Genomic DNA, 24,210 nt, shown 5'->3' on the forward strand with positions numbered 1-24,210 from the left:
GCGTGTAATAAAGCGATGGGCTACAAAGCCAAAGTTGTCTTTATAGACCACCTCTTTTCTCCCCATAATGAGCAGAACCTACGTACTCATTACAGGCCCAAAACATCTGGCATAGAGCTCTCTTACCTTTTGCTAATTCTGTAATGTGCCGTCTCCAAGGCTCCTGTTATGGGGTTTGAAATGGTGGCTCGCCTCAGCTGTGAAGCGAACCATCAGAACAGTTGCATTACAAAGCAAATACTGCATCACAGCAATCCGACCACTCAGAAGCCTAAGGGGAAATGTCACACAAGCCTCTATGCAGACCACCCAAACCACCCAGTCACCTTTCAAGGTGGTTTTTCTTTTACGGAACCAGGGAAGAAAATCATAAAGCTGTGATGGGAAGGAGGGAGACCCTCCCATTTCACTGGAAGGAGAGTTTAGGAGGGAATTTGTGTGTGCTTTTCCTGTGTGTTTTTAAATGCATGTGCATATATATATTTTTGAAGCATTAGAGAAGATCAGCTTTTTCAGAGGAGCAGTATTTGCACTTCTGGAGCAAGAGCAGCAGCTGTCTGAGTAAAGCAAGCTGGAAGCTTTCCTTTTCTTCATACAGTAACGACAGCTGCAAGCAATAGGGTATAGTGACAGGTCCTTTGTTACTCTGTCCTTCACGTGAGTTTCACAGTTACATTGAATCCAGGCAATGCTGTGACCGTGTATACATGAAACATGAGTAGAAGCGTACCTGCTGAATATTTCAGTACTAAATGCAACACTGCAGACTTCTTTAACAGTAACTGCTAAGGAAACCTACTTGCTTTGTCTATGGGCACGGTACATTTTGGAAGAAGCTGCATATTTTAGTGGGCTCTAGGCATAACATGGCACACCAAGTCCCACACCAAACACAAGTAGCATTTTTCTACTGTTAAAAGAAACTAAGTTCATCAAAGCCTCCCTGTCGCAGCTGACAAGAACAGGTGCAAGGAACTCTTAGCAAGCAGCTTCTTGTCCCATCCCACGCAGGCACGTGTGAGAATCAAGTCACAAAGGTAGACTCCAGAGTCCCAAAGAAGGATGTTAAGCCTCCCTCCTACCAGCTCGTGGCAGAGCAACACAAGGCTGGGCACAGAATCATGCAACAGGATCTTCTGGGAAGCAGCAACATCAACAGCCCCATGAACAAGCATGGAGCACGCCATCCTTCCGCCTTAAAAATAATGCTCCTTCTGCACTGGTTTCTGAGCTCTACAAGGCCTCGGCCACAGGAATTACATGGAACACTAATAGCATTAAAATTCTACATCACTAAACTGTGAATCTGCAGTCTTTGACACGAGCCAAACATTTGACAGGAAGAACATCTGGCAGCTCCTGAAGTTGAAAACAGACACGTGTTCAAAGATCTATTCAGACTCTTGTTTTTAGTCTTATTTCAACATCATCAAGATATGATCCAGTCATACTTCACAGCTACAATGCCAAGTTTTGCAGCAGCAAAGGGGCTTAATCACCAAGAGAAACAACTGGCCTCTGACTTTTACACCAGCAGCAAGGCTGTCAGCAGATGATTTATGGGTACTTGTACCTCCATACAGCTCTGAGTGCCACCTCAGAATCACAATGCCTCAGCCTTTAGGAAGCTTTAAAATCCACTTCAGGCTTTGTAGTACCCAGTGTGGTGGTCAAGGGCAGCCTCACCTGCCACGTGCTCAGATATAAGCCACTGCTGGCTTACTTTGCAGCAAAGGACGCTAACTGTCCTGTACTCAATGCATTTCTTCCCTAGTCTTCGTTTGCTCAGCTCTCGCTGGACAATAAGTCATTTAGGAAAATTATATTTAGACAAGTTTAAATCTTATTTTAGAAATAACTGGTAACTTATTAGGAAATAACTCAATTTCTCTAACTATATCTTAAATGTACATGGTGCAGTCACACCAGCTGGATTCAGATGGCAGCTCAGTCGGTTCTTTGTTTATCTTGGACACTCCTGTTTACTCTGACAGCTGATTTGGCCTGGAATCAGGCCCTCAGAAGTAAGAACCTTGGAATTCAGGTTCTGAAACAGAATTTGAAGAGCTGGAATTGTGAATAAGAAGCATAGCAGCACTGATATGTATTGCCCCGTTGTAGCTCTTTCACCTGCAGGTAACTTCAGAGCCTGCGAGACAGAAGTCTCTATTTCTATACTGAATGCACCATTCATTATTGTCTATAAAGTAACGCAGCACTCCAGAACCAGAGGAATGCCTTTCCCTAGAAGACTCTCTTCTTCATGTCACAATTGTGGCAAAGAAACAAAAAAGGGAGAGCCTATCTGACGACAAGTATCCTTAAAGGCAGCCTAGCTGCATTATGTTTGTTTTCTGTCATGTAATGCTCTTCTCCTCTTCTGAAACAGCGTGCACTGAAACTGTCTGCCAGAAGAGTCTAAAGCCACCTGGATTTTAATTACAGAGGAATTCCAGCTTTCCCATCGACTCCTAGAAAGAGTGTGTCACCACAAGCTGTAAGTGAGAGAAGCAGCGTGTGAGCACACTGCACACAAACCTGTGCTCAAGAGAGACAGTCACACGCACTCACATAGAAAGCGACGCATGGATTTAAGATTCCAAAAGGTAAAGAAATGTAAGGCATTTACCCTTGGCTTTGCTAGTTCTTTCACAGTTTCAATCTCTTCATCGGAAATGATATCAAGAAAGCGAACAATTCGAGGCTTGTCCCACTCATCTTCCTGTTTGACAGGGCCCAGAATGTATCTAGGATTCCTGTTTCCATCATAGTAGCGGCAGAACAGTCTTTTTTGTCTCCGAGGAGTCTGAAAGCAAGGTGGAACGAGATCATCAGAGAACTTCCATTGATATCTCTAAGAAACATTAAGATGTCCTGAGAACAACAGACAGGAACAATTGCCTTTAAGAGATGCTTTAAGTCTGTGAAATCATAGAGAAATAGAATCATTTGATTTGGAAGGGACCTTTAAAGGCCATCTGGTCCAACCTCCCCTGCAGTGACCAAGGACACCTAGAGCCCTGTCAGGAGCTCAGAGCCTTGTGTCCAGCCTGACCTTGGCTGTCTCCAGGGCTGGTGCAACACCACCTCTAGGAAGCCTGTGCCAATACCTCACCACCCTTACTGTAATATATTTCTTCCTTATATCCTCTGTAACTCTCCCCTGTTTTGGTTTGAAATAATTTCCCCTTATCCTATCACAACAGACCCTGCTAAACTGCCTGTCCTCTTGTTACTTACAGCCCTTCTTTCAATACTGACAGGAACCTTCTCTTCTCCAGGCTGTACTGCCCCAGCTCTCAGCCTGTTTTTGCAGGGAAGTGTTCCATTCATTGGATCATATTTGTGGCCCTCCTCTGAATGTGCCCCAACAGTTCCATGTCTCTCCTGTCCCGAGCACTCCCTGTCTGGATGCAGCACTCAGGTGAGGTCTCACAGCGCAGAACAGAGGGGCAGATCCCCTCCCTCGCCCTACTGGCCACATTGCTTTAAATGCAGTCCAGGATAGATTTGGCCAGTTTACATACATACATACATCCCAACTGGTGTGGCAAATATGCCTGGCCTATAATTCTTTATCAGCTGGATCTGATGGAAATGTTTATATTTCACCCTACATCAGTATTGGTGGAGTTACAGGTTTGCCCATTTTAGCCCATTTTTGCTGTGATTGTGTGAAATTTCAGGATTAATCCCAGTAAGAACTATGAGTTAAAGCCTGTCACTACTTTAAGCAAATTAACGTTACTCTGAAATACTGCAACAAGCAGTACTTTTCACACTCCTATTAAAAACAATTTTGTCACTAAAGAAACACCTTTGTTAAATACCATACACAAATGTAGACTTCCAGTTCAGTACTTAGCGTGTTCAAACTAGTCAGCAGTAACACTCCTTTCCATTGGACAGAATGAAACAGGGAAGAACTCCAGTGCACACCAACCCTCAGCTCAACACAGCCAGCCACCTGCTGTAACAGCTCCTTGCTTCCACACCACACACAGATTCTGGACATTGTTTTGTTACAATTGGTTTCATACATTTGAGAACAGTCTACTCCACTTTACCATTTTGAGACCCTCCCCACGGCACAGCATTTCGTACTTCCTTCTCTCAGGCAGGTAATCCTTTTTCTTAACTTCAGTTTCCTTCTCTGTCTGGTCTTCTGCATCTGTACTGGACTTATTGGCTTCTTTTTCTTTAGCCATGATATATTCAAAATACTTCATGTTCCCATTTGCTCTTTGATGTTCAGGATCTGTTGAAAAAGAGAGAATTATCACCAGCAAGAAGTATTCAGAAGAGGCAATATACAAAAACAAAAGCAACAGATTCAAACCACTATTTCTCAAACAGAAATTGGAAACACCTATTCTGGTCTGAGAGTATCACAGGATACCTGAAAATCCAAACTAGGCTGGAAGAATGCGAGCCTGCAGCATTGCATAGTAGAAAATAACTTGAGCTGTCAGAGCAAAGCTCTATTCATTCACAGTTAAGAAAACAATTACTGTGAGGCCAGGATCCTCAGCTCAGTATGTGAAGGTTTCCAAGCACAATAAGCAGGGTTTGGCCATTCCAGCCAACCCGAGCAGAGCAGGAGGGACAAGGAAATTGCAGTGGGCAGGCAGAGCTGGGACAGTTTGACTGGCTTTAAGCTTAACAGCTTGGGAATTAACATTTCTGGTGACCAAGGTTTTGGCAATCAATAACCTTAAAAAATAATAATTAACAAAAAAAGTAAAGCTTCAGTTCACTAATAAGTGGTTCTCGCTGGCCTTTGATATACAGATTATGTTTACATTCTTCACACAGTCCGTCAGTGGGATATTTACAGAAGCACAAATCGTTTGGGTATTTCATTTTAAGAAGCCTGTAGACAAGGCAGGAAATCAGGAACACCAAGAGTTCCCAGAACAAAACCCTGGGTAATGCCAGCTCAACCACAGGGCTACATCTTGCTGAGCCTCAACTCCCTCCTTCACGTACCCAGTTCGAGAAGGCGCTTGGTGAGCATCATTGCTTTGCTCAGATCCCCCTGCTGATACACAGCATAACTCAGGTAGTCCAGAATGTAGACTTTATCTGCAGAAGACACTTCTCCCTCATCCAGCTGTTTCAGAGCTTGCTCCATCCAGAGCTCAGTGTGGTAATAATCGGCCTCTGTGTACGCAATCTTTCCCAGCTCAAAGCAATCTTCAGCTGTTAAAAAGGATTTGTGCTTTACACCTGTATTTGAAATAAAACAAAAGATTTACACAGAATACTGTACTGGATCGCTCCTCAGAGCCACATTCAGATACTTCCTATTCTTCAGAGCATCATTCATTTCTGTTGCTGTTGTGGTCTTTAACATCTTCCTTCTGCAGCGGCTATTTGTTGAACATCCATTTTAAGTATCTAAAACGTGCAAACCCTTAGCAGAAGATAGAAGTGGTTACATACAGTTTGCCATCACCAGAATACCAGAAACTAGCTAAGTGCCTCTACAGTTTGTGGAAAAGAAAGGAAACCCTCCTTCCTCAGAACACAGGATACCTTGAGCAAAAGCAAGCATAGGAACAAGCTCCAGAAATCTGTTTCCAAAGATGGTGTGTTATTTCTTCAAAATGTTACTGAAGCACACCCTGTGTCAGCAACAATTTAGCAAAGGAGGAAAAGAAGACATCAGTGAATTCCCAGCTACTTGAGATTTCTGAAATCAGTCTATTTTAGAAACATCTGAAGGGACCTCTGGAAGAGTAAAGTACTAGTAAGCAAATGACACATTCCTATTTTTGCTATTGTAAATGAAGGCCCATGGAAAAACCACATCTGTTTTTGTAGTAAACAAAGCATTTAAGTAAAAAGGGAAACTGAGATGCAGATGGAAGCTTTTCTTCTTACCCACGACCCATCAGCTTTACAGCTACACTAAATTCCTGATTACACCTTAACACTTCCTGGATTTCTCCCAGCAGCTCCCACCGCTGCGTTCCAACAGGGAAATTATATTGAAGACATGCCATAAGAAATCAAAGAACTGAAGAGATGGTCCACAAGAAAGAATATCCTGCAGGTAATAATTAACACCCTCTGGTCCAGCCTGGGATTGCCAATGATTTCAGGTTTCTAAACATGAAGCTGCTCTAAGGCAGTGCAAAACTTAGGGGATGCAGTATGGAGGTGGGCTGAGTGTTCTTAGGCACAAAAAGATCCTCTGGAAAGAGTAACAGGTTGCATTTAAAAGCAGCATAACATCTAAATGTGAAAAGGCCACTTAAAAGAGCGCTCAGAACAGCAACCATCAAATAAGGCTGATAACAGATGTAAAGAAACAGCATGGCCTGTAAGGCAAGAAGAGAATCAGCGAGCAACACAACAGCATTTAGCATTCTGATCAAAGCTTGCCCACCTCGCAAACGGAAACTCCCTGGGAAAGGAGACAAAGAGCACAAACAAGTGACCACGTGGCACGTTCATCTCTAGCTCTGAAGGCCAAAAAAACAACTTATTCTCTTTTATACTCTCGGGCTTTTGGGTTCTGCAATAACACTCGATCATGCACAGTCTGGACAGCTTATTGCTTCAAAAGAAGCAATAAAATGCAGCCCATCCAAAGCACTTTGTCTTTTCATTCTGTGCTGTTTTAGGAAAAAAATAATGAACGGCTTATTGTAGTAGAATGAATGTGTAGCTCTTTGAGACAGTCTTGAACGAAACCCAAAAGCAAGGTTATACAGCAGAACATATAAAGCCAATTACCCTTAATTTTATTAGACATCTGACCACAATGAGCACTTCCAAAAACACAGATGGATTGTGCGAAGTTGATTTTTTGCCAGCTGGCACAGGACTGGCTTTGAGAAGAGGAAACAAGACAAAAAACTAGCAGAGAAGAGCCTCCTGACAGGGAAGTGTGTCTCCTGCATATAAACCTGCTCCTCTTCATAGTGCCACATAAGCGCAGGTTCTTTTGTATGCATGTAATAATGGTCTCTACCTTTGTCTGTTCAGTTTATACACTCCGTGAAGCTGAAGTTCAAATACAACTTAACTTTTTTACAACAAGGAAAAAACTGACTGCAGCATATTGATTCTTTTTTATTAAAACCTATTAGCACTACATTATCTTACTGCCACTAGAAGAAAGACATGAGACTCAACTAAAAGGAAATCTTCAAGCTCTAGTACAAGGAGAGTGGTACTGGTACCTTCACACAGCAGTTAAACAAGGCGGAACATTGTGAAAGGATCTGTAATCTGGACATACTGCAGATAACACCTGTGAGCCTTACCTGGAAGATTTCCCCTTGAGAGGGTGTCAGTATCCAAATTATACGTGTCTTGGAGCCGCAAGAGGGCTTTTGCTGCACCAGTCTGATCTTCATCATTAGGAAAAAACTGCCGCTGGATTGTCATGTTGGAGATGAAGCCTGGAAGAAGAGGATAACACTCAGCCTTCTTTGTCCCAAGAACTCTACCAACTCAGGGCATGAAATGAATGACTCCCTGTTCCAGGGAAAGCCAACATTTCAGGAAAGGCCATTACTGCAGATTTATTTCTGAAGAACAGGAGTATGCCTGAGGCTTCACTCAGAAACTATTTATGCCTTAGCATAGCATATAATAAAAATGTTACATACAGCACATAGCAAAGGCCGGGCCCTGGCATGCTGCAGCCATCTGTGCCTCTTTAGGATCACCAGGCTGACAGCAGACCTTTTCCAAATGTTCTGCTAGTTTTTCAGGATTCTGCAGCTGTTTGGAGGTGAAGTTCCAAATACTGGGGATGCCACCACTCTGAGCACCTGCCCATATCAGCCCACACTCTCTGCCACTCAGATCTGTCTTGCCTCTTAGGGCAGATCTCTGCACGATACTCTAAAGTAATTGTTCAGTCTTAACCTGAAGCACACTTATGACACATAGCAATTGGAGCACGCTGGTCTGAACATCCCACAAATAGTCAAAATTCTCAAGAGCGGTTACAACTGGCTCTTGAGCTCTAGGGAAGGAAGGAAAAGAGAACGGGATGCTGAGGAACTGCTGGAAAGCATCATCCCCTATCTCCTCCAAAGCCAGGCTCCCCGTGGAGACAAAGCAGAGTACAATTACTGACAGTATCAACAATATGGGTTCCAGAGCCCAAGGATGACTGCAATGCCAGATGCATACAAAACAGCAGTTTTTTGGCTGCCTATTTTATCATAATATAAACCAAGGCCACACAGCATAGCAAAATAAAAACCTTAATCCAACCCCCAGAGATGACAAACAACACGGCAAAGAAAATAAGCAGCAAGCAAGGTGCTATACAATATAGTTCCATGAGAAGTCTATCAAAGAGCTCCTTAAACAGGGAAACAATTAATGTTGTGACCAGTAATTATCAAACTACTGCAGTACCCTGTGTTAACGTGCTCCAGACAAATCAGCTGTTATCTCAACCCTTTGAGCTCTACGTTGAGCACCAAACTGCTGCTGTAATCTTTTCAGTGGGAGGACTGACCATTTTTCCCCTTCTGTTTCTACACTCAGGAGACCGATAGGCTGCTTGTACTGAGGAGGGAAACAGAACTCCACAGAGCCACCAAAAAGAATGGCATCAAAGTCAGCCACGAGGACCCAAGTCTCCACAAACCAACAGCCACTGATGTTGTCAGAAAGTAACTTTTCTATCAGACAAACTCTTTTGTCCCAGCATCCCAAAGCACAAGTCTTACCATGTTCTCACTCCAAGTACAGGACCCAATGAGATGGTTGTTCTTATCAGTGACAAACACTGGGTCTTTTCTGAAAGTTCCACTTGTCATTTTCCACTACAAACCTACACCTAACATCAACTGCTTGTTGAGATAGATTTTCACAGGCCAAATGTAACCAGCCCAGCTTCCTTGCTACTCAAACTCTATTTCACAGTCAACTGATACGTCCTTTTCTCTACTGAAGAGTTTCCACTCTTGTACAGGAAGCAAGGCAGCCAAGCATTTACTAAACTCCTTTAGATCTATTTCACAAACACTTGGACTCTGCCAGCATTCAGGTTCCACACTGTTACACCTTAAGGGCAGTGGGCACATCAGTAGCAACAGCACTTTAAAACAAGCTCTCCAGATTTTGCACTCTGAACAGGTTTTTTCCCCTTTTTTCTTTTCAATGGAGCTGTCACACTTTTAGGTACAATGTCCCAAAAGACTAGATGAGTACACGAAGCCAGCCCTGACATCCTGCACAATGGAAAGCCTCCAAGCCTCTGGTAAAACATCAGTATTTCTAAAGTTTTTGTAAAGCTCCAATAATCACACACTGACACGAAGACAGTGGGCCTTCTGAAAAACACTTTTGTATGATAGCATCTCAAAAGCAGACTTACAAACCTAATTCAAAGCACTGCCTGTGAAAGACAGTCAAGGAGCTACAATCATAACGTGATCTGATCACTGCTCCTGCTATTGGCATACTTACCATCCGACATGTCCTTCAGAACCAGGCTTTCCAGCTCACCCCACTCTGTGTTAAGTCGTTTCATCAGCTTGAATGCATTTACAGGATGTCCCAAAAACCCCTCGGGGTCTTTCGTAGCAGTATCTGTGAGCTTATCTAATTTCTCAGCCCATCTAGAGTGAAGACACACAGTCATTAACGTTTCTTGTAAAAGCTATAAAACTGCTTTCAAGCTACTCAACAGTCTCGCACAATAAAAAGCCCATTACAAATTGCAAACTTTTTTCTATATATAAAGCACTTCTGGAATGAACAAAAGGGTCCTTTTTTTAAAAAAAAATCATCTTTGGCAGCCACCAAAATCTCAAACTTGTGGGTTCTTTTGTTCTTCTTTGCTGGGACGCTGCTGAATGAACTCCTTTCCTACAATGCCACTGCAGTATGCCAGCAGTTTTCATGCATTTTAATCAAGAAGGCTTTCTTCACCTTTTTTCCTAGACACACACCCCTAGGCCTATGACAAGCCCATTCACTCCCCACCACAAGACTGCCTTCCATATCATAGGCTTGCATTAAAAAAAACACACAACTCTCAGGTTCCCAAATGAGAGCCCAGATCAACTTTCTGAGGCTGTAATTCTGACTCTGCAAACCTCCCTCGCTCCTTAGTGATATCATCTGCTCACAGCTCCAGCGTGCTCTGAAATACACACCAACTGCTGCTGTTCATCTGTCTGTCACCCCAGCAGAAACAGCGAGGGAGTTCACTCCAGTAGGAACATCAGTCACGCTGAAAGCACCAGCACTACACATCTGCAGACAACACAGCTTCCCCTCCCTGAACCAAACAATGCACTTGTAGAAATGAAGGCATGCAACAACACCCTGATAACAGGATAAATCCACGTTAGGAGAGGCCGCAACCCACAGAGAAAACCAAACATCAACCGCAAAATGAAAAGCAAACAGAAAATCTGAAGCTGGAGAGGACTCCGTACAAGGGCTGGCATTTAGCATGCTCCAAAATCTGGCAGGTCTCAGACATCTGCTAATGTGCCACAGAGTGCTTTCCTTCTTCCCATACTGTCTGAAGATGTTTTCCTATGCTCTGACAGCCCCCACCTGCGCTTCTGTCAGCAGCAAAGTGCCTGACAGGACTCCCAACTACTGTGCTCCATTGGCTCCTATGGACCAATTCCAAGCAAGACAGGAGGGCTGACCTGAAGAACCTCATGTCAACAACTTGTGCATTTACAATGCACATGCACAAACCTGTTGTATATTTCCCATTCAATGGCTATCAAACCTGACGACCAGGTGAGAGTCACTGCCACTATCAGCCACAATCACAAGTCCAAGACTTCTGCCAAGTATTTTCCATAAAAGCCTTGACAAGCCACACAAGGTGTGAGCCATCCTCCCCACTCCAGTGAATCACCAGCTTTCATTCAGATTAAGTCAAAGCAAGCTAACAATATCTTTGAGTACAGGGCCCAACAAGCTCTAAAGATACAAGCATTCCTCCCACCTTCTTCTCTCTCAGTCAGTTATTTCAACTTCTTCCCAACAGCTGTCACCTCCAATGTAACAAAAACAAAGCTGTGAAGCCCATCTGACTAGCTATATTTACACATTTTTGTTGTTCAATCTGATTAGAGATAATAAAACAAAACTAGAAGCCTTTTCCTGGGGACAAAACCCTGGTAATAACTTCCAGCTTAATCCTCGCCTCAGAGGCAAAATTCCTCAGGTGTAATGAGCCTTGGGAAGCATTTTTTACATAAGGTCAGACTCAAATTATTAGCTATCAGCATCATCAAACAAGCTGCTTACTTTTTGATCTGTTCCAGCTTGCTTTCTTCTGCCTTGATGTAATCTTTCAGTGATATCACCAGGTCTTTCTCTGTATTAATTAAGTCTGTCATATGGCCTAGAAAAAAATGTGAACACTTTGGTTAAACAAGGAGAAACAAAAACAAAGAAGAAAAAATGAAAACAGAAGAGTCTTAATTTCTTCTGTTTTCTTCCTCTCTTCTTCCCCAAAATGCTCCCACATCCTGTTAGCTAAACTGGAAGGAGTCCTTGAGCAAAGCTTGTCTTTTCTTTCTTTGAGGGAGAAGATCTTGTGTTGGACAAAGCTCGTTGCCATGGAAATTAACATAATATCACATATTTATTATTAGAACTAATTCAGGATTCATTTGGAAAAGGAAGTAGGTTGGAACAGAGTAAACTTCCAGCCAAACATACATAATGCAGAGCAAATAACCACAAATCTAAATATACAGAGGCTTCATCTTTGAAACACAATAATACCTCAGATTTATTTTTAAGTTCACTGGCATGACTCCAGTATGACCCAAATAACCTTAATTATTAATTAACAGCTGTTTTCCTTTCTGCAAGCAGGCAGCAGAACAGGTTCACCATGAAGTGATGCAAGTCACATCTTCAGCTGCATCCCACAGCACTGGGATACAAAAAAAGGCACACTGACATACTGGTATCATGGTGTACCTGTTTTGCTTGGTTTTATAAGCATGCCTCAAGCCACACTGAAACTGCATTTAAAATTCAGTACCTATAGGAATATATAACAAAACAAAGCCTTGCTTCGTTCATCGGACTAATTGCACTGAATGAATTCAAAGGATATTTCTCTCAAAGGTGAGAAAGAAGCCAATCAGGCCCTAAGAGCTAGTAAGTGGATTTAACTCTGTACCAATATAAGCCTTGCACTCCATTAACACATCACTGCAGAATCAGTATGACAGTCATTAAGAAATTCTATCAGCTATGTAGCATATACACCAAAACACATCCCACCAATTGAGGTGAAGAAGTCCGTATGGGCATAAGAAAAAGGCAGCAGAAATCCAAGGGCAAGGGTGTACCACATCTTGTTGGATGCCATGGCTGTAGCTCAAAGCTGTCACCTCACCAGGTACCTACGAAAGAAACAAAGCAGGTAAAACATCCCTACTCAGCGCACACTTGACTCTAAGGGACAGTTCATTCTGTCAACTAAGGAATATCTTAGAAGTCATCGTACTGTCTTGGAATTCACAAAATATTGGTGTTTTTTCCCTACATGCGAAAGCTTCACCTTTCAGGTATCCGTCTCCTCAGGTGAATTGAAACAACTGCAGGTACTTACAGAAATGGTTTTACAGCCCTTCCGAAGGCAAGATGATTAATTTATGGAGGAAGAAAAAAAAATAAAAATAAAAGAAGAAACATTACAAAGTGGCTCACTCTGCCTGGTTAAGGAAGAAAAGGGTTTGCTTTGGATTGAGTTGCAAAGTAAAATCTGGAGAGGGCAAGCTGGAGGCCTGCTTTCTGCCCACACGGAGTCAGAGCCCTCGGCACACCAACGCTCCAAAGCAGCATTCCTCACCTCCTCCTCACCTGCTCCTCCCCACCATGGGCAGCCAGGCACTGAGCTAAATCCAATTATTCCGAACCCAATTCATCTAAAAGAAAACAACTCTGTAGCGCCCTTCCTTCACCCTGGCTCAGCTCCTTCCGTTCACTATATAGCTGCACAACATCTAGAGAGAGCAGCTGGGAGACAGAACTGGCAGCCAAAGACAATAACATCGGGCAGCGTTGTTTCTGGTAGCAGCACTGGTTTAATGCGTTTGTGGAACTGCATCTCAAAATGCAATGAGCAGAAACCCAATTCCCAAGACAACCTGAAACACTTACCTATTTTTCAAGGTAACCCTGAGATACTGATAACATCTGTATGAGATCCTGTGGCTGATATTAGCCCCATTAAACACAAGCTCCAGGTGAGTAATTGCTTAAGGTAACAAATCGCATCTGAAAGAAGTACTCTCAAAAACAAGTATTTTGTTGCTTTTCCCTTAAAGAAAGCTGTGTCCAAATGCACCTCTCAGCTCCTGCTTTGCTCTGCAGAAAGCTGGGTGCCTCCCGCTCACTCTGCAGCCAAACCAACACATCTGTGAATCAACCACCAGGCACAAACATTTCTACTGCACGATAAGTATTTGTTAATATTATCAGTACTCAGAATTCACTGAGCTGTGTGTTTACTGGTTGTTTGTTCCTAACTTCACCAGCACACTGAATGAACCAGTGGCAACGGTCACAAATTGCAACAAGGGAAAAACTCTGTTTAGGTACAAAGAGAAAGTCTGTCACAATGACAACAGCTGGGTGTAGATGAGGTTTCTTTGGGAGCCTCATTTCCCATTCCTGGAGGACTTTCAAATAGGGCAAGCCCACGTGTAGCCCAGCCCAAGCTCCAAGCTCACCCTGCTCCAACAAGCAGAAGGCTCAGCTGGACAACATCCAGAGGTCACCTCCAATTTCATTTGTTTTTCACAGCCTCCAGCTCTCGTGCCTTCCATGAGGACTCAGGTCCTGCAGCAACGTGCAGCCACCCAAGATGACTTCCCTCCCAGCCGGAATTCTGAGCTGGAAGCAGAGCCCAGGGCAGCAGCCAGCCGTGCAGCTTGCACTGCCCTAGCAGCAGTTGCTAAGTAGCAAGTTTCAAAACTCCTGCTGGAGGATCATTACTTGTTCCCAAATCAAAGAAAATAAGGCTCAGTTAAGAAAGGTGCTGGAAATCCCTTCCACGCATCAACTGCCAAGTAAGTAGGCTTAATTTCTTCCTGTCAGAGACATGCAGTAAACCAAGACGAAGCTGCTCTCTGTTACTGCCATCAGTCTGGCTCTCCTCCGCAGCTGCGTCGCTCTGAACACACCAACATGGCATGTGAGCATCTCAGAGAGGAGGGAGCCTGCTGCCCACAGAGAAAACGGTTCCAGTGGGAGTGAGGCTGACAGCTTCAACACAGGAGGAGTTGCCCAACTTTCTGCAAGACGTATGTTTGCTTTGCTTTGAAACTGTGAAACACGACTGAGGGGGGGAAAAAAAGTACAGAACAAGCATGAAGATACAAGCAAAACAGAGCAGCAATGCTGCCAGGTGTGATATGGAACTCCCCTAACAGTAGGGACACACAACAAATGCCATTTCAAACGATGGACCTCCAAGATGAGTTTTTCTGATGACTTTTATAGGGCTGCCAAAGTTGTATCAGAGAGCTCCCGTACAAGCAGAAGGAAAAGATAAACTGAGACCAAGTACACAGTGAAAAATACTCAGAACAGCCAAATCAAGGCAGATGGTGGCTGAAGATGAAAGCATCCAGTGAACAACACCATTACACGGCAGTTCTCACTGTCTGTCCCAAGCTCCCTGGTACCCAATGGGGTCCAGAAAGCAAGAAACCACAGATAGGAAACAGAGTGGAGCACAGACTTCAGTACGGAATTATTCTGGAACGGCTCTAACTTTATCCCAAATAGCTTGCTTTATTCAGGTAGTAAGCAATCTACTTTATCATGAAGCGAGCAGAGTTTGAGGGTGGAGGAGAGTAGCACAAGCAGTGGCAGCTGCCCCCTGCAGCAAAGCTCCCTCTCCGAACAGGGCTGCAGCTGGAGACTTGTGACTGGAATCCTTACCCAAAATGAAAGAACTTTCCCAAAGTTCTTAGGCACCAAGCGCCACTTGCACAAGGCCTGCTGCTATCTCCTGGTATTTCTGCCTGTTCTGCTGGTTCGTAGTGCATATAAAGGACTTTGTGTTCCTACTTCGATTTGAAAAGACACGAAAGCAGCAGATCCTACACCTCTAAGACCTTAAGTTCATCCTCCAGCTCCTACATGACAGAAGCAGCTTACCAGTAAGAGACGGGAATGAATTTCAGAGCCAAGATCTGCACTGTGCTTGAAGTTACAGTCCTGCAGAGTAGAGAAGTCTGCACACAAGTGTGGAACCGGGGGATGGAAGCACGTTTTCAGTAGGTTTCTGGCATGGCAGGACTGAATGGAGGCAGCCCTCTCAAAGCACGTTGTTGTAGCTCTCCAAGCCAAGACAAAGAGCTCTGGCAATGCAGCAGAGCGCTTATCTTATGAGACACAACAAGCAGGACGCTGTCCTCCTATTCACGCCTCAGCACAACATCCGCAGAGATGCTCGGAGAATGAAGAGCGCTCACACCGAACATCAGCTGGAGCACAGTATGAGCGGGAGCTCCTTCCTGCTGAACGGGTACCGTGCAGAGCAGCAAAAAGCCCCTTTTTCTCAAGGGGACTTACAGGAAGGTGCCCAAAAACACAGAGCAAGCGACAGCACCACCACGAGCTTTATTGGCGACCTCAGTGCTCAACAGACTCCATTTATAAGACCAGTCTTTTTCCAACGCGTTCCCGCACCCCCCCGCACACACAGCACAGAGCAGGGCAGCATTAACGAAGCAGCGCAGTGTCTCGGCCGCACCCCCCGCCGCCCCGCAGCTCCCCGGACGGCGGCTCGGGCCTCGGCCCAGCCCGGCGCCTCGCTCCCGCCCCCCCGTTACGTAACGGCCGGCAGGGCCGGGCACCGGCGGCGCCTGCCACGTATCGCCCCCACCCCCCGCGGAGCCCGTCCCGTCACAGCGCGGTAAGAGAGGCCGGGTCTCACCTGAGGAGCGGGCGGGCTGCGAGCCGCACACGGAGCCGCACACGGAGCCCCACGAGCCGCCCCACGAGCCGCCGTGACGCTCCGCGCGGTGCCGCCCGCCGTGGCTCTTATAGGCGCGCAGGCCACACCCTCCCGGGCCGCGCTGAGCGGGGCGGGCCGCGGGCGGCAGCCGGAGCTACGTGAGCCCGGTCACAGCGGCGGCCGCCATGGTGCGCAGGCGCCTCCGGCAGCGGTGCTCCACGTGGGAGCGGGGGGTCGAGCTTTGTAGTTTTTAACTTCGCTCTGAACGGGGTTTTGTCAGGCTGACGTGGCCCAGCTATTTATTAACCAGTGGTGTCAGTGCTAAAGATGAGGCCGCTGACAAAATGAAGCTGTGATAACGTGAAATCAAGCCTTTATTGAAGCCTTACAGTTGGATCAGTCCCTTGAAGGCCAGCTGGTTCAGCTCCCCTGCAACAAACAGGGTCACACACAGCTCCATGGGGCTCAGCCCCATCCAGCCTGACCTTGGGTGTCTGCAGGGCTGGGGCATCACCGCTTCTCTGGGCAGCCTCATCAGTTATGGGTTATATCTACAGAGTGTAGTTTATATATACAGAGGGAAAAGACTGCTCATTAACTCTCTGTTTAAAGAAGTGATTTGTCTTTCCCCGGCCTTTTCCTAGGAAAGAAACATTTTTTAACAAGAGGTTCCTTGTGGTGAGACCACACGTTCTCAGCGTGAGCTTGCTAGCTTGATGCATTGGAAGCAGTTAGCAGCTGCTTTGCAGTAATGGGCTGATGCAGTCCCAGTGCTCCTGTCCTCTCATTGGGAGCAGCAGGTGAGACAGAAGAGCAAGAACTAGCGAGATTACTACCATAACTTATTGGCTCAGCAGATCTACTGGGTTGTTTTAACAGCAGGGTGGCTTTACACTGCAGATCACACTTCAGTGCTCTATCTTATTAAGGGAAGATGTTTTGTCCATTAATCCAATTAGCACTGTGGGTTAATAAGATTGTGCTTCCTGAAGCGGAGCGGCCGCACAAATAGCATAAATATACCTATACTCATAAGCAATGCCAATAACCAGGGTGGTATTTCCCTGTATACTCATTATGTTTTACAAGCAACGCTCTCAAGTTACACAACAACTTCTTAAGTAGAACATCTCACCAAAGAGCTAAAGGTGCTGAAAACATTTACGCACTGATAAAATTCCCTTTCTCCTCAATATAGGCAGGTAGGTTCCAGCCCAGGGTAGTGCTTTGAGTATCAGAGTATCTCTTTGGGGACACACGGTCCTTAACTTCAAACAATGTCCCTGAGTTACTGACACAGAAAGCAGAGCAGCTTGCAAAAAGAAAAGAAACTAAACAAACGGGAACTAATAACTTTCAGAATAGCTCGAATTGTTGCGGTGGCGTTGTTCCCATAATAGCTCCTGCTTGGCAAATTACAATGTGTGGATTTCTGGTACAACGAAACATGCAGGGAAAGCTCGTCCCCGGGCAGCCCCACAGCTTCAGGAGCTGATGGAAAGCCGGAGCAGAGCCTGCCAGGCACCCAACTGAGCCTGGGGTTTCCGAACTACATTTCCCAGAGCTCCTGCTGGGGGAAGAGCGACTCAACGCGGTCAGACAGCTGCTGTTTGCTCCGCTGGCTGGAGGAGCAGTGCTTCCAGCTGAGGTCAACGGCAGCGTTTCGGAGCTGTTTCCTGCTGCTGCGGACGGTGTGCCGCCTTCTACTCCGAGCGTAAGTGGACAAAGTGGCAGAGATGTCAGGAGCCACCGTGACACCTCCACTGCACTGAGCACAGAGACTGGCTGCTTGCAAAGAGACGAGCCTCTGCGCAGGCACCACCCAGCTCACGATCCGTCACCGACCTTCCTCAGAGGAAGGACTCGCCGCCTCTTCCTTGGCGCAGTTTACACGTCCCAGCCTGAAGGATTAAGGAAACGCAACTTCCTCCTTAGGGAGCGTTGAGATCTGTGGTTGGAAAGTGAAATACTCGGCATAATTGCTGAGGATTGTGAATCATAGCTCGGTTTTGTTTCAGATGAATGCCTGAGATGGCTGTTTTCAGGCGGCAGTCTGTGACTGCCTGAGCTGACAGTGTGGTAGGATCCTTTGGCACAAAAGCCGTTCTCAGTTGGAGATGATCCAGTTCAGCTGCAACTGCTGCCTCTCGTCGAGCTCTGGGAATTCTCTTCCGCCGCTGATATTTTGTCTTTCATTCTCTTCTGGCATTGATGCCTTTCCCACAGATCAGCTGCTTGCTGCAGTAGGATGTTCAGCTGGATGGAGGCCATTACAACTGCGTAGGAAACAAACAAGAAATCAGACACTCCCACTGCTCTTTATCCCACTAGTACAGGATTTCAGGGAGGAATATTTAACCTCAGCTTAAAACACTTTAAGACTTTCTGTGCACACTTATTTTAGAAAGCAAATGCCAGCATTCTGTAGGTTCTGTAAGCACATAGTATTGGGTTATTGTGCTTTTTACATCATATTTACCTTTTCAAGGCCACAGTGTTATGTTCTGTGCTTCTCTTTTCAGGCAGAGACAGCTTCCCATAGGTGCTGATTATGGCTGCAATTTATCAAGCAGCATATAGAGGAGCTGCTCTCTTCTGCAGGTCACACTCTACCTATGTTAGAAAAATGAGGTAAGTTCTCACCTAATTCTTGTTTGCACTGAGCCCAGGATTTAGCACTCTTGCGTTCACTGTCATGAGCAGCCTTACCCAAATGTAATGCCAGCTTTCATCTTGTAGCAGTTTAGTGATACAGGAGTGCTGCGTGTACTTTGTAAATGGGAGTGGTCAGAATCTCTCCACTCCCTTCACTGTGGAGGAGAGCTAATTGTCTTAGGCTGAAACTCTCTAAATGAGTACCTGTGCTTGCCAAAGAACTTGAAAAAAATGAAAATAAAAATCAGGCAGACCTGAAGGGATGCTGCTCACCTCATTTAAAGACTACTTCAGACAGTCTGGAAGAAGCACACAAACAGTCACATCTATAAAAGAGCCCTCTTGGACTGACAGACTTGGGTTACATCTTGGGTCTGCTCTGCCTGAAATAAATGTGCCCAAATAAGCATAGCATAGATAATATCGACACAATCTTGAATTCATCTTCCCAATTTTTTTCTTACTGCAGATACTTAAATAAGCTAAAGGAAGATGACAGCTTGTGTAGACAAGCCCAGACCTCCGGAACTTTCTACCTCTTTCACAATCTCTCACCCTTCCTGCGGAAAGTCGGGAAGAAGTATTTGATACCACAGCTCAGTGCAGCAGGTAAGTAGGTGTCCAGACAGGGCACCTCCTGGGTCACACAGCTCAAATGATACGGGGTCATTTCCAATAAGCAACACTTTACCTGGGTTAAAAATCAATCAAGACATGCATGGAACACCCTGTTATATACCGTATGCTGTTTGTTATCAAAAAAGACTATTTGAAGTTAACACCTTAGCACATTGACGTGAGCTTGTGCTCCTCACGTGCATATGGTATCAAAATATGCCTGAGCTGCTTTGAGATTATTAATTTTAAATATTTGGGACCATAACTTCTGAAGAGCTGGCAGGATAACAGACAACAAATTCTGTTACCAAAGCAGGGGAAAGTTTTGAGAAAAAGTTATTAACTGGCATAAGAGAGAAATGGAATGGACAGCTGTTCCTCAAGCATAAGAACACACGCATCTTTAGCTTGACATGGTCAAAAGATCCAGCATCTAGGAAGGACACTGCACCTTTGGTCTCCACCACTGCTCTCCCATGAGCACTCTGCCTCAGATTGCACAAGTCTTGGCAATGCAGAAAGAGCATCACGGACGTGCAAATTAACTTTCCTTATGGCTTTTCCTTCCCATTTCTCCTGCTCTTTAGAAATGAAAAGGATCCTGGAGAAATTCAAAGAGACTGAACAGTGGATAGAGAAGTCGGTGCTGATCGGTTGTTCAGATGAGCATGTACCACACTTTGCCCTGGATTTAGGTTGGGATGATCCTCTTCCATCTGCGTTGGCATCACATTTGATGCACTGAGATGAAAATGCTGCTGAGGCAGCGTCCCTTCTCTGTGCTGGGTGATTATTTACTGCCAAGAGGACTCAGTCAGTCCTCTGCAGGAGCTGCGGTGAGCACAGTGATTGAGCCACCAGACTGTGGCTCAGCTGTGCTGTGGATCCTCTGGGTGTGTTTGTAAAGGTGGGCTGTTTGCAGGTCACTTAACATTTGGAAATGTGTACCACTGAAGTGATGTCACTTCCATGGGGACTTCCAGAAATTGTATACCGGAACAATGAAGGGTGTAAAGTTGGGATTAGAGCTGCAGTTCATGAGATCACAGATTTGTTGTTTTTTTTTTAAGCAGGAGCTTCGGAAAAATCAGTTATTGAGGCTGAGCTCAAAGGATCGTTCACTGACTTACGAAAGGCTCTCTTTGTAGTGGATGAGAAGGATTCTACTTTGCTGGCCTCGGTACAGTGCAGGATTTGTAACCTCAAGAAGTTATTATTCCTAGCATCTCTTTGTCTCCCACATTACTTTATGACTTGATATGTATTATGGAAGTATCTACTGTCAGTTTTTAGCCAATTAGTTACAAGGATGCTATGAATTACAGCTCTTCTCCCAAATTTGCTGTCACAAAATAAGCTGCAATGGGAAGAGAAATAGACAAGTGGCTTACCCATGATTGCAGTAATTTTCCATTTAGCATCAACCTGCTGTACACCCAGCATGAAGTACACTGATCTCAGCAGCAGCAGTAGTCTCAGCAACCCCAGTTTGTCCTCAACAATTAACACACATGGCTTTCCTATTATCCTCTTGGCAAATTGCATTTCAAGAACAGTCATGGATTTTCTGTCAGGGCTGCTCTGTTACAACTGCACACTTACAAGTTATTACTTTCAAGACTCCCTGTTTGGAAGACCTAAGGAAAGATTTGTGTGTGAAAATTAAGCACCCAAATGGATAAGCGGAAATAATTAATGTTTCTTTTCCTGCTCTGTAACGTTTCTGATGCTTGGGTTATTTTTCCCAAAAGGTATCTGGGGCTGCTGTCTCCTTAGGATAGTTCGGTTCTCATCAGTACCCCCATTATATCCCAATAAGGAACAACTCTTCCTCCAACGCCCCCTTAAAATGATGAAATCTGGATGCTAGAGCAGTACACATAAAACACCAATTGCAGAAGACTCTTTATCAGAACAGTGGCCATATTTCATTTACCTCATAGAGGCTTCCAAATGTAATCAGAGTTCACACCCGTAACAGCATGCTGGGGAGAAAGCAGCAAAGCATCACTCAGGGGGACTGCTCTGAGTCATCTCCTGGTTCTGGGTGTCCATAGGTCTGTATTTTTTTTTCTTCACAGGCCCAGGCCCTTCTCCGGTGGCATGATTCCCACCAGTACTGTAGCAAAACTGGGCAGCCGACTCAGAAAAATATAGCTGGCAGCAAGCGTGTGTGCCACGCCAGTGGAATTACTTATTACCCACAGGTAAGCACAAGGTTTCTGCTGGGCCATGTGGACAGTGCGGACCCCCCAGCCACTTGCACTTACATGTAAGGTAAGAACTCCTTCCTTTGCTCTTGGGTGCATGTTCTAGGCATCTCCAGTAGTCATCATCTTGGTGTCTGATGGCAGCCGCTGCCTCCTTGCACGACAGCCCTCATTTCCTGAGGGGATGTTCACCGCTCTGTCTGGCTTCTGTGACTTAGGTAAGGCAGCCTCTCGTCCATCACAGTGCCCTCAGATGTGCAGAGCAGCGGGACATCACCCGAGTGCCTGCTCACAAAGGTGAATGATGGTTGATACCACAAAAGTAAAGACTGGGCCAGCATTGTTATTCAGATAGGGTTCAAAATAGTATATATGTGAAGAGAATGGGTGAATTATGAGTACATATCAGTTGCTGTAGCCCTTGATGGTAAGTTTAAGTGTTTGACTTCACAGAACAGAACCCCCAGATACTTCTTGGTCTGTTTTGTGCACCCCCAGATACTGCTTAATCCATTTTGTATCTCATACCATTTGGGTCAGAAAAAACCACCAAAACTACAGACCTCTTGTTACAGGAGGGAAAATGGCTTAAAAAGGGAAACAAAGAGGAGCAGCCCCATGTTCTGTCCACTGGCTGCACACAGACAAAATCAAAAGTGTCTCTGATGGCTTTGGTTAAGGGAGGTAAACACTGACAGCAAGGTGCTCAATTCAATGAATAAACTTTCCCAGGTCAGCACAGCCAGAGCTCCCTGCTCACGCTTGATCAGTCAGGGCTGGAACACCTCAGGAATGAGTGTACCTACAGTTTCTTGCCATGGCTCGCTGCTCTGATAGCACCTGCCCTTACTCAAATATGATTGCTTTTAGGTGAAGCTGTGGAGGAGGCAGCCCGGCGGGAGGTGGCAGAAGAGGTGGGCCTGGAGGTAGAGTCACTCCGGTACTCAGCGTCCCAGCACTGGCCGTTCCCCAGCAGCTGTTTAATGATAGCTTGTCACGCATTGGTGAGGGGACAGCAGTTGAAGGTGAGTGGACTCAGGTTTCTCCGAGGCATTTCAGTGCTACCCCTACATAGCAGAATCTCTTTTGGTCCACAAACTTAGATAGCATCAGCTCCTCTCTAAATGTTCTTTTCAGCTAGCGTCCTACAAGTGAAGAAGAGACTGGAAAATAACAATTGCTTCTGTTGTAACATGCAAAACTTTGCACAGGTCACCAGATGTACAAGCCCAGAACACAACGCCTCTGCATTTTTTTCCCCACTTAACTTTGCAGAGCAGTTACTTTCTATATTCAGAACATTATCTGCTGTAGAACGTGAAGTTTCTGCTACGTTTATTACTGTGCTCAGACACTAGTACTTTGCAGGCTAGTGCCACGATGGAACAGGGCTAACTGACTCGTGGCTTCCCTAAGGAAACACTGGTGGGCAGTCACATCCTCTCCCGTGCTATCATCAACAATTAATTCCAGTGCGGATTAATCAGTCCCAGGATTTTAGCATGGGATCTTTGCAGGTGCAAGAGCAAGGGACTGCTGCCTACATTTAAAACTGGCTTAAGGAACTGGTACTCCCCTAACTCTTTCCAGATCAGTATGAACAGCCTGGAGCTGGAGGAAGCCCGCTGGTTTAGCCTGGAGGAAATCGTGGACGGTCTCAAGCGAGGACCCAAATCTGCAAAGCAAGACAATGGAAGTTTTCTACCCTGGTTCCCTCCCAAGCAGGCCGTTGCTCACCAATTGATTAACGAGTGGGTTAAGCAGCAGACTTCCCAGCCAACTCAGGTGCAGTGACTTCATCAAGCCTATATCTCTACTAGAGTTACTAATGCTTGACACAAAAGCTTCCAAAGCTGAAATCTGTCGTACAGCAGGTATAACCTGATGGCAGTCCTACATATGGATACACAGACCTACACAGCCATTTCTAAACTGATCATCCTCAGACAACTCCTTGCGCAGTGGATCACCTTTGAGATGCATTGACTTGTAGTAAACATACAATAAAATTCTTTGTCCCAGAGCACGAAACATTGTCATCTGCTGCTGGTGTTGCCCAGTAAGCAACAAAACAACAAGCCTTGTGCAGCTACGTCCCTCTTTTCTCCATTTTATCCATCTAGAGGTTGTGATGGATTTCTGAACCCACCATTTTTCCAGAACAAACATTAAGGGAGAGAGGCCTTTTAGTGTTCATCTGTATATCAATCTGTAATGACAGACAAAGAAACAACAGAAGAGGCAATGCCTGTATGCTCTTCCCTTCATCCACTTCCATTCCTGTTGAATCTTCCAGTTTCATATGTAACTTTGCTTATTTCTCCCCTCCACCCCCCAAACATTAAGCATATTCCTACTTTGATGATAAATGAGAGTAACGGAAACTACTTCTGGAGACACCGCTTTCCCTGCCAGCAGAACAGAACGCGACACTTCCATCCCAAGGAAGAGAGAACAGAGCTACCTGGTGGTAGAGAGTGGAAGAGCAGAGCCTATATATGAGCATATTAGAACCCAAAAAACTCAAAGGTGAGATAAAATTACTGAAAGACACAATGTCTTTCACCCTGTGCCAAAAGTCTGTGGCTTGCTTGGAGAACTGTTTGCTTTACTGGTGAAGTGGTATTGTGTCTGCAGGGAGAGTTGACAAAGATTTAGGGAAAGGGAAGCAGAGGAAGCAGATGGAAGGATCTGCTGCATTTTTAGGCTCAGTCCTTCCTGCTTACTTGGTCAGAATTCAAATGCCAAGAATGCAAAGCCATCAGTACATGTACTCAAAGGGGG

At 45.2% G+C, this 24,210-nt stretch overlaps 2 protein-coding genes across 22 annotated transcripts in view; one reads left to right on the top strand and one right to left on the bottom strand.

Annotated features, from left to right (window-relative positions):
* The window catches only part of P4HA1 (prolyl 4-hydroxylase subunit alpha 1), a 28,003-nt gene extending 11,998 nt beyond the window's left edge, over positions 1-16,005 (bottom strand). For 4 of the 10 annotated variants that reach the window (XR_014948561.1, XR_014948562.1, XM_015866291.3 and 1 more), the window contains exons 1-8: positions 15,923-16,005; positions 12,253-12,374; positions 11,260-11,356; positions 9,448-9,599; positions 7,278-7,415; positions 4,990-5,229; positions 4,068-4,258; positions 2,630-2,806 (exon numbers count right to left, since the gene is read on the bottom strand). Coding sequence is in view for 7 of the 10 variants with exons in the window: in XM_015866291.3 (XP_015721777.1) it covers positions 2,630-2,806; positions 4,068-4,258; positions 4,990-5,229; positions 7,278-7,415; positions 9,448-9,599; positions 11,260-11,356; positions 12,253-12,340 (1,083 nt within the window). In the remaining 3 variants the exon portion in view is untranslated. Of the gene's footprint in view, positions 1-126; positions 198-2,629; positions 2,807-4,067; positions 4,259-4,989; positions 5,230-7,277; positions 7,416-9,447; positions 9,600-11,259; positions 11,357-12,252; positions 12,375-15,141; positions 15,813-15,922 lie in introns of those variants that run through there. The other 6 variants (XR_014948560.1, XM_015866293.3, XM_015866290.3 and 3 more) reach the window with 4 other exon arrangements.
* On the top strand, positions 15,760-23,457 carry NUDT13 (nudix hydrolase 13). Of its 12 annotated transcripts, none has more exons than XM_085554169.1 (9): positions 15,760-15,901; positions 18,466-18,574; positions 19,068-19,207; positions 19,804-19,911; positions 20,290-20,396; positions 21,298-21,423; positions 21,533-21,644; positions 22,297-22,451; positions 23,017-23,457. In XM_085554169.1, the coding sequence occupies exons 2-9, from the start codon at positions 18,495-18,497 to the stop codon at positions 23,218-23,220; spliced, it is 1,032 nt and encodes a 343-aa protein (XP_085410295.1). In that variant the 5' UTR covers positions 15,760-15,901; positions 18,466-18,494; the 3' UTR covers positions 23,221-23,457. The 12 variants fall into 12 exon arrangements, 10 of the variants coding, with proteins under 10 accessions (XP_085410295.1, XP_015721790.1, XP_085410296.1 ...); XR_014948564.1 differs by having other exon boundaries at positions 15,823-15,901; positions 21,499-21,644; XM_015866304.3 differs by having other exon boundaries at positions 15,823-15,901; positions 20,287-20,396.
* The last annotated feature ends 753 nt before the right edge of the window (positions 23,458-24,210 follow it).

Source organism: Coturnix japonica, chromosome 8, assembly GCF_054131305.1.
Source record: "Coturnix japonica strain WE chromosome 8, WE-NBRP24, whole genome shotgun sequence".
NCBI lineage: Eukaryota > Metazoa > Chordata > Aves > Galliformes > Phasianidae > Coturnix > Coturnix japonica.

Bases quoted from the DNA above. Each gene is read 5' to 3' on its own strand.
- NUDT13 (XM_015866304.3), top strand. From the start codon at position 18,495: ATGGCTGCAATTTATCAAGCAGCATATAGAGGAGCTGCTCTCTTCTGC. The intron at 19,208-19,803 runs GTAAGTAGGTGT...CCTGCTCTTTAG, and splicing joins ACCACAGCTCAGTGCAGCAG to AAATGAAAAGGATCCTGGAG. The intron at 22,452-23,016 runs GTGAGTGGACTC...AACTCTTTCCAG, and splicing joins TGAGGGGACAGCAGTTGAAG to ATCAGTATGAACAGCCTGGA.